This window comes from Orycteropus afer, unplaced genomic scaffold (genome assembly GCF_000298275.1).
Source record: "Orycteropus afer afer isolate SDZICR_OR568_19922 unplaced genomic scaffold, OryAfe1.0 scaffold00006, whole genome shotgun sequence".
Lineage (NCBI taxonomy): Eukaryota > Metazoa > Chordata > Mammalia > Tubulidentata > Orycteropodidae > Orycteropus > Orycteropus afer.
Genome location: NW_006921593.1, coordinates 15,855,736 through 15,865,439, shown reverse-complemented (window position 1 = coordinate 15,865,439; position 9,704 = coordinate 15,855,736). Strand labels below are relative to the sequence as shown.

At 63.0% G+C, this 9,704-nt stretch overlaps 1 protein-coding gene across 1 annotated transcript in view; it reads left to right on the top strand.

Moving 5' to 3' along the window:
- The first annotated feature begins 8,759 nt into the window (after window positions 1-8,759).
- The window catches only part of MAFK (MAF bZIP transcription factor K), a 1,498-nt gene continuing 553 nt past the window's right edge, over window positions 8,760-9,704 (top strand). Inside the window, exon 1 of the mRNA XM_007941244.2 lies at window positions 8,760-8,795. Coding sequence (XP_007939435.1) covers window positions 8,760-8,795 — 36 coding nt within the window. The remainder of the gene's footprint in view (window positions 8,796-9,704) is intronic.

Below are 9,704 nucleotides of genomic sequence, written 5' to 3'. Positions count from 1 at the left end.
GGGGGGACTTGTTGTTCTTTACCAAGTCTGCGCTGGGGCGCGAGGTGGCGGCGGCGGCGGCGGCGGCGACTGCGAGGGAGCGCGAGAGCGAGCAGAGCGCGAGTCCGCGCGCCCCCCGCGCGACGCCCAGGTGAGGCGCGGTCGGGGGCGCGGGGCGGGGGCGTGGTGCCGTCCCGCGGCCGCTGAGTCATCGTCTGCCGCCCACACTCCGGCCCTGGTTAGTCCGCCCGCTTGGGCCGGTCCGACATCTGCACTCAGGTGTCCACGCGCCCAGGCGGCCTGGCGCCGGCTGGGCCGGGCCACGCGGGCCACGGCGGCAGCCCACGAGCTCCCAGTGTCCGCCTGGGGCAGAGAAATGGGCCGGGGGCGGGCGCCTCCCAACGTGGCACGCGCCGCGCAGCTCCCGGGCCGAGTCCGCGGGAGTCTTGGAAGAGCGTCCAGGAGCCGTGCGTGGCCGTCCCAGCTGGGTCGGTGTACCGCCTTCCCTGGCTCCCTTCGCTGGTCTGCTCCGGGGCGGAGAGACGGGCCCCGAGTCCCGCCACGCGCCCGACGGCACAGGCACCGGCTGGGGGCGCCCCTCCGCGGGGCGGCGGGCCGCCTTGGGGTGCGCGTATTTACCTTGCGTTTCCGCTCCGCGGGGCCGGGTCAACTTGTGCTCCGTCTCCCCCTGGCGAGGCTCGGAAGCCTGCCCCGGAGTCACTTCCTCTCCGTGATGGGCAGTGCGCCTGCCCAATGGCTGCGCCGACACCTGCAGGAGGACGCGGGGAGGGCAGCCCGGGGGGCTCCACCCGAAGTGAGGTGCCAGGGGCGCCTCAACGGAGGCCTGAGTGTGAAACTTGGAGGCGCAAGGGTCAGGGGGAGGGGGACAGGTGTGGCGGCGGTCTTGACCTAGGCACTTGGTCCAGGTCGCCTTTTCCTTGCCTGGGCACCGCATGTTTTTCAAACCTAAACATTGTCATGACTCTGCTGAGGGCGGAAACAGATACCGTCCCTTTTTCTTGAAGGAGCCCTGGTGGTGCAGTGGTTCAGCGTTGCTTGCTAACTGAAGGGTTGGCAGTTCAAACCCGCTCAGCAGCTCCGGGGGAGAAGCGCCCGCAGATCTGCTCCCGTAAATATTTCAGCCCAGGAAGCGGGGCAGGGCAGTTGTGCTCTGTCACAGGGCCGCTGTGAAGCAGGCTCCAACAACAACTTTCTTCTCCGGCCTTTTCCAGGGCCTGGGAAGTGGGACAGGAAACCCCTGAGCTCGCCGCCCTCACCTGTCAGTGTGTTCTCACCTGCCTCCTGCTGCGTGGAGGGCTGGTGTTCCTGCATGCACAGCAGCGGGTTGGGGGAGCAGTCCTGGTTCTCTGTGTTAATGATTATGCTCTTGCTGACTGCACACAGCTCTTGTAGCCAGGCACAAAGGGGGTCTTGCTCTTAGCAACTCATTCAACAGCTGAGCAGCCACCAGCCAGCCTTCCCATGCCAGGTGCCTGGCCTCAGGCAGCCCTGTGGGCCTAAGCCCCCGCAGTTCCTTGTGGTGGAGAGCCGTAGGTTGCATGGCATCGGTTTGTCTTGGACACAGTCTCTCCTTTGTACCTGTGTATGACCAGTCTGAGCTGTCCAACTCCCCTGGCAGCATCAGTGAGGCTTGGATGCCGCAGTGGTCATCGCAAAGGACATCCTGATGAGATGCAGCGATGGCATGGTGTCCCTGGGGCCCAGCCTTCTCCAAGCCTGATGATTTCAGGGGGGTGGCTGTGGCAGAGGGGTCTGTGGTTGTTGTTGGGCACTGTCATTTCGGTCGGACTGACACCAACCCATGTGACCAAGTAGAACTGGCCCATAGTGCTCTGTGGGCTCTAATCTTTACGGGGGCAGATTGAGCACTAGCTCCTATCTCTGGAGTGGCTGGTGAGTCTGAACCACTGACTTTTCAGTTACTCACTGAGCATTTAACCATTGTGCTGGCAGGGCTCCTTAGAGAGGGGTCTAGAGGTTCTCAAAAAGTATTTGTGGAGGCAGCTGGGTGGGGTCTGGGACGTCAGGTGGGCTGTGCAGGTGGGTGGGCCGCCACTTCACACCTGTTGCTTTATAGTGGATGTGAGAGCATGCTAGGAATCTTTGAGAGCTGACTTTGGTGGAGGGAGTCTGCTCTTGTAACTTTAAACCAGACCCGTGCTTTCGGAAATAAAGTCGTTTAAAGGGAAAGGCTCCGATGAGCCTTCTCCCCGCACCTTTGCCCTTTGGCCTTGAACGCCCCCTGGCTTCCCAGGGTCTGTCCCAAGCTCAGCGTGCTGGCTTTCAGGGTGGTTGCTGAAGATGGGTGTTGAGCCGGGGGTGCGGGGAGTCAGCTTCCCCAGGCTCTGGGCTTGCCGAGGTCCAGCCCCTTCCCTGGCCCCAGCAGGGCTACTGCTGGGTAAGGCCGCTCTGTAAACCACCCTTGGTCCACCGCAGCTCAGGCGATCCCGCCCCGGCTCGGGATAGAAGTGGCTTGTTTACAGCCTTGGGCTCTGCCCTCCAGGCCTGGATGAAGCCGTGCCCTTCGGCCTGGCTGAGTCTGAGTCTAAAGGTTCCCAGAGCAAACTTTCTGAGTTGCGGGTCCAGTGCACACGGTATGGAGCTGGGCCAGCTGGGAGAGGGCTCTGCGTAGCTGCTGCCTGGACGGTGACGGTGAGTCCCCGTGCCCGCCCTCCGGCGCCCGCCCCGAGTGGATGGACGTCGATCTGCTGTTTGTTTTTGCTTTTTGTAAGTCGCCGGCTCCGGCTTCCTCTTTCCGGCCACTTGGAAACCGAAAGTGCCGTAGGCTTCTCTGGCAGGTACAGGAGGGCCTGGAGGCTCGCACAGCCCCTCCCGCCCCCAGTGCAGACCGGGAGGCCAGAGGCCAGAGCGGTGGCTGGGCGTCCCGGGGCAGCGTGGCGGACGCAGCCCCCCAGTCTCCCAGCTCTCACTCTGGGCCCTTCCCTGCTGGGCCACGCGCCTGTCGGCTTGTCGGCAAACTTCCAGTCGTGCCTTGGCCCCGCCTGCTAGGAGTTGGGGGTGGGGCCCCCGTGCGCTCAGCTTTCCAGGAGCTCAGGGTCCAGGGAGGGTGGGCCCAGCTGCAGAAGGACATCCACTCAGGTGTTGGCCGGAGCACAGGTGGTCAGGGGAGTGACCTGCCTGCTGCTGAGGGCGGAGACTGCCCTTAGGGAGGGCTTTCTGGAAGTCAGGCAAGGGTAGGGGCGAGGGGAGTGGGGTCTTCCAGGGACAGGGCAGAAGCAGGGCAGTGCCTGGCTTCAGAAGTGGAGGCTGGAAGTGGCGAAAGGTGGCCAGGAGTGGGGCGCTTATGAGGGCTTCCAACCGGAGGTCCCCCTGCCTGCCTGAGGGGCTGCAGCGGAGCAGCGAGGGGAGGGCCTGGCGGGACAGGGGCCACGGGGGGTGGAGGGACTCCTAGTTGTCGGTAGCTGCCCGAGTCGGCGCCGGCTCACGGTGGTCCCGTAGGACCACGCTGCCCAGGCCACGCTGTCCCACCGTCGGCTGTAGGTTGAACTGCTGGGCCCGCACGGTCTCCGCTGCCTGATTTTCACAAGTCAGTCACCAGGCCTCTTTTCCTGGTCTGTCATGGACTGCAAGCTCTGCTGAAGCATGTTCAGCGTCTGAGCGGCCTGCAAGCCTCCACCGATAGGTGCTGGCCATGCATGACATGCGTTGACCAGGACTTGAACCCAGGTCTTCTGCATAGAAGGCGTGTGTTCAGCCCCTGAGCCACCACGGCCACGAGTGGAAGATAGGCATCCCTGGTGGTCAGGGCGTGGTCAGCGAGTGTGTGTGGCAGTATGGACACCGGACTGTGGGCCGAGCCCGGGACACAGGAGAGGGCCTGGGGGGTAGGATATCAGGTCTTCCCAGAGGGCACCCCAGAACCCAGGGGAGGGGGGCGGGGCCTAGGCAGAAGGGTGTGGTGTTGACTACTGAGTCACCCTCCAGTGCAATCAGGATGACACAGCTTCCCTTGGACTGCAAGCACGAGGTGACCAGATGCCCTCCAGCTGTGGGGGCTGCCAGTCAGGCACTGTCGGGTGTAGCACTGAAGGGGCGCCTGGTGGAGGTACAGGGAGGGGAGCCGGATGTCCTGGGGAACCACGGGGCCTTCTGCACTGGGAGCCTACCTGCAGAGGCCGGAGTTGCCATGGGGTAGTTAACCAGGGCCCGTGGGGTGCCAGGCTGTGCCTCTCAGAGTAGGTTTGGGCTTTGCTTCCATGAAGATTGACAGCCTTGGAGACCCTGTGGGGCAGTTCCGCTCTGTCCTCTAGGGGCGCTGTGGGTGTGGTTTGGGCTTTGCTTCCATGAAGATTGACAGCCTTGGAGACCCTGTGGGGCAGTTCCGCTCTGTCCTCTAGGGGCGCTGTGGGTGTGGTTTGGGCTTTGCTTCCATGAAGATTGACAGCCTTGGAGACCCTGTGGGGCAGTTCCGCTCTGTCCTCTAGGGGCGCTGTGGGTGTGGTTTGGGCTTTGCTTCCATGAAGATTGACAGCCTTGGAGACCCTGTGGGGCAGTTCCACTGTGTCCTCTAGGGGCGCTGTGGGTCAGAATGGACTCCAGGCAGTGGGTGTGGTTTGGGCTGTGCTTCTGTGAAGATTGACAGCCTCGGAGACCCTGTGTGCAGTTCCACTCTGTCCTCTAGGGGCGCTGTGGGTCAGAATAGACTCCAGGGCAGTGGGTGTGGTTTGGGCTTTGCTTCTGTGAAGATTGACAGCCTTGGAGACTCTGTGGGGCAGTTCCACTCTGTCCTCTAGCTGTCAGTCGGAATCAAGTCCATGGCAGTGGATGTGGTTTGGTTTTAAGAGGTAGGAGTAGTGCCTGATTGTGCAAGCCTTTAAGTGTTCATCTGCTAACTGAAAAGTTAGTGGTCCTAGCCCACCAGCAGCTCCACTGGAGTAAACCTGGCAGTCTACTCCTGAGAAATTTGAATACCTCTTGCTGTCCAGCGGATTCTGACCCATGATGACCCTGTGTGACAGAGTAGCACTGCCCCACGGGCTCTCCAAGGCTGTCATCTTTATGGAGACAGACTCCCACATGCTTCTTCCACGGAGCAGCTGGTGAGTTGGAACCCCTGACCTCTCAGTTAGCAGCTGAACCCTTACCCACTGTGCTCCAAGGCCCCTTAAACTCTTTTACACTCCAAACTTTCCAGACCTCTCCCAAAGAGCAAGTTGTCCTTTTTCTTGCTCCTGACGTTGAAAGTGGTTTTAGCTCAATAACCGTTGGCCAGTTGCCACAAGTCAGCGCTGCCTTGTGGCAGCCCCGGGTGTGCACAGTGGAGCCGCACTGGACCGGGCTCTCAGGCCGATTTTCAGGAGTAGATTGCCAGGCCTTTGTTTCGGGGTGCCTGTGCGTGAACTCGAACCTCTCAGTCAGCAGTCAAGCACTTACCCCTTGTGCCACACAGGGGCTGCATAGGTGAGCGCTCCATGGGGTTATTCTGTGGTCTGCATGAGGGCATTAACAGTGCCAGGCCCGCCTGTCCACCAAGCTCCCAAGAGGAGAGCCATGGCCGACCTGGCCTCTGTTCCTGGACCCCAGACCCAAAGGGCAGGAAGAAAGTGCCATACGCACTTTAGGTAGAGGCTGGTGTGCAGAGGACGGCCAGTGGCCTCCGGAGGCCAGGTTTCTTCCTGTTCTTGGTCAAGATGCTGCTGGCCAAACTGGCTCCATCGCAGGAGTGGAGGTGAGAGCCACCTGTTTGTGGGAGGAGTTCCCAGGCACATGCAGCGCGTGTGTCTGGCTGCTAACCAAATGGGGGTTTGAGTCCACTCAGGCCCCTCAGAGGCTGGGCCTGGCAACCTGCTTCAGAAAAACCCGCCTTTGGGGGCATCCCCCCTGACTTGCGGGGAGCACTGTGAGGTGGGGTCCACTCCGCAGCAAGGTGGTGGTGGTTTCCTGAACTCAGAACTGGCCTGGGTCTGTCCCTTCCACCCCAAGGCACCAGTGGCCCTTTTAAGCCCCTGGTTCCTAGGAGGGACCTCCAGGGCAGGCCTGCCCCCTGGGGCTGGGGGACCTTTGAGGTCAGCAGGGGTGGGCCAGGGGCCCAGGGACCAGACCTTTGGGGGCAGGTAGGACCCTGGAGCACCTTGTTTCAACACCCTTGTTCCCCCGAAGTGTGTGTCCTTCTCATCCCGTAGCCAGTGCGCGGCTGGCCGGGCCAGCGGCACCGCATGCTGGACCAAGCACCTCTAGACCCCCGTCTACCGTCTGGAGGGGTTGGTGGGTGAGGACAACAGCACCTGCGTCTGGGAGCTGCCGTGCCGGGGTCAGTGCTGCGACTGTTCATGGGTTTATTCTGCAGCCTTGTCGCTGCTCGGGATGGCCACAGCCACTGTTTCTTCCTTCACTCACCCCTCGCCAGACCCCCCGTTTCAGTCTCAGGTTGCGGCTGAGGAACCCCTCAGCCCCCGCGGGGTTCTAACTGGTTTAGGGACTTCCTTCCTCTCCGAGCACTGTCCCCACAGCGCCTCCTCTTGTTCTGGGGTCTTTGCCTCCAGAAGCTGGGGTGCAGACAAGGAGGGCCCTGTAGGAGGTGGTCCTGGACAAGGGCAGGGCCTGGGTGCCCTGACTCCGTGGGAGGGATGGGCCAACCCCCTGGGTGGGCGCTGCTGTGGCCTTGTGAGTGGAGCAGCCAGCGCCCCGTGATGGTGAGGCTGGGGTCATGCCCTGTGTGCCCTGGTGGCCTCACGGACGCCGGGCCGCCACAGGCCAGTTCTCACACTGGGGTGTGTCATGGGAAGGCCTGGACCAGACTGCCCTCCCTGGCCCGGCTAGGCTTTCAGGGTGACCCTGCCAGGCCCTCAGGGTGCAGATCCCCCTGCCTGGCTGGCGGGGGTGACCCTCTCACATGGGGGCTGAGCAGTGGCGTCGCAGTGGGCGGGCAGTGCTGTGGGAATGTGCACTGTAAACAGCGGTGACTCATCACATAGCTATGCCTGGGCCCTGGGCGCTGACACGAGCCGAGCCTGCTAGCCGGAGCCTACCCGGCCAGCTGCCCGCCTGCAAGAGAACCTTTCCCAGGCGCTCCTTCGGGTCCCCTGACCTCTGGTTTCAGGCAGGCAGCCACAGGCACCTACTGGTCCTTCCGTGGTGATGGGGCCACTCGTCTACCCGTCGGACACCCCAACGCGGCTGCCCTCTGGGGTGGCTTCCCCCGGAGGCTCTGTCCTTCCCTCCTGGGTGCCCCGACCCTCTGAGTGCCCCAGCCACCCAACCCAGGTGGGCACCCAGTGGGGGCAGCATGGGGAGGAGCAGAGGGAGGGGTACGAAAGGGAGGAGCTCTGTTGTCGTAGGAGGGGCTGGGCTCACCTGTGGTCCATGACACCGGGGCCGGGGCTGTCTTAGTGACTTCCCGGCCAGGGCCTCTGGAGGGGGTGCTGGAATACTTCCTCATGTTGGAGCCCCTGAGAAGAAGGGCTGGTGGGCATCTGTGGTGGGGGAGGATTAGGCCCCGGGGGCTCACTGTCCCGCCCTGAGGCTGCAGGAGGCTGAAGAGGGGAGAACGGGTGCTGGATGGCCTTCCCCGGGCTGGGGACCCCTCCTCTGCCCATACTGCTGACACACTCTGTGCTTGGTCTGCATCTGCCTGGCACTGGGGACGTCACGGACCCCGGTCCCTCAGCCAGACAGGCCTGTTCCCTCCACCTGCCCCTGGAGCCGCCAGCCTTGTACCGGTCTGTTTACCGTCTGCCGACCTCGGGCACCCCTGCCAGACGTGACCCGCCATCCCCGTTGCTTCTGGGCTTCTCCGTCACCATGGCGACCACAGGGGCTGGCTCTGTTCCCAAAGTCACCATGGTAACTGTGGGAGGGAGCCGTGGCCCAGACGCCTTGGCTGGGTTTTCATGAATGATTAGAATGTGTGACACAGTGCCGACGCACGGATGGGGTGGCAGGCGGCGGGGACGCCAGACAGAGCCGCTGGGTGCGGTGAGGCGGCACGGCGCGGTCTCAGGCTGCAGCCCTCGGGGCCCTGCTGCTGGCAGAGCTGCCTGGCGGTCAGCGCAAGCCCGGCCCTGGCCTGTGCTCCTCAGGGTTACAGCACAGGGAGCTGGGTACAGGTGATGTGGCAGCCACGGTGCCCGGCACAGTGGTAGGTGTCCATGGGCTGGGCAGGGGCTGGCGTGGGGCCGGTGTTGAGCTGGTGTGGGGGCTAGTGTTGGGCCAGTGTTGGACTTTATATTGGGCTGGTATCAGGGCTGGTGTCGGACCTGGTGTTGGGCTGGGCTGGGCCTGGTGTCGGACCTGGTGTTGGACCTGGTATTGGGCCTGTTATTGGGCTGGTGTTGGGCAGGTGTTGGGCCCGGTGTTGGGCTAGTGTTGGCCTGCTGTCAGACCTGGTGTTGGGCTAGTGTTGGCCTGGGGTTGGGCTGGCATCAGGGCTGGTGTTGGGACGGTATTGGACCTGATGTTGGGCTGCCATCAGGGCTGATGTTGGGTGGCTACTTTGCCTCTATAGTGGGCATCTGGTTTCCCACGTGGCTGGTGGGGCCTCTATGGAGGAGCTAGGACAGCAGTCACTGAAGTGGATGTCCTACCCTCAGCGCCCCACAGGCCTAGCAAGGTCCCCTGGAGGGGCTGAGAGAGACAGTGCCCCGTCCTGGTGCGGGGCTCTGGGCTGTCATCAGCGTCACCAGACTGCCCCTCCTTGTGGGTACCTGGCTGCCAGGCTCACGGCTGGTTTTGACATTGTCTTTCATGTTTCTGCAGTGACGATTTCCAAGCAATTCTGTCCTGGTGACTGTGCCCAGGTTATGACGACTAACCCCAAACCCAACAAGGCATTAAAGGTAAGGGGGGCAGGACACACCCGGGGTCCCTGTCCAGAGTCCTTGCCCAGAATCCCAGGTCCCTGTTCAGGGTCCTGGACGCGGCCAGCCCTAGGGTCACCGTCTAGAATCCCGGCAGGGTTGGTCCCAGGGTCACTGTCCTGGGTCCTGGCTGGGGTTGGCGCAGGGCCATCTCTTCCCTCACTGCCCTGAGAAGGTGCCCCAGTGAGCCCTTCAGTCAGGCCAAGGGATGACTGGCTGGGCAAGATGCTGTCAAGAGAAGTGGGTGACAGGTTCGGGGGAGCTGATGTCTGGGGAGGTGGCTCCAGGCAGAGGCTGTGGTGGAGATGCAACCTGGCTTTTAATGCAGCCACCACTTCTGCTCCCATGCGTGTGCAGGAAGCCGGAATGGGGCCCAGGCTCAAGGGTCTGTCTGCACCGAGCCCTGGCTACAGCCCTGGGCCATCTCAGGGCCCCTGGAGGCCGGCCGTGTGTGGGTTGGGGCCAGTGGAGGGGGCCCCTCTGTGTGCCACGGACTGTGCGTTGAGCCAGCCAGCCAGCGGCGAGTGGCAGGCTATGGAGCACTTGCCTGTGTGGGAACCATGCGGGTGCTGAAGTGCGTAGGGCACCAGGACAGCCTCTGTCCTCATGGAACCCAAGAGTCACCTGACCAGAGGAACCCCAGCCTTTGCCCTGTGAGAGTTTGTCCCCTGCCTGTTCAAAGGATGGCAGTGGGGCTGGGGGCCTCTTATCTCCGTGAAGGAAAGAGAGCAGGCTTGCCCAGACGACTGGAGTCAGCACCAGGTCCGATGGACCCTGAGAGCCAGGTCCCAACCCTCAGTGCTCAAGTGCCACTGTGCAGACCCCAGGTGACCCACGGGCCCCGCCTGCCCCCTTCACCCCCCACGGTGACCCGCTGGCCCTGCCCCC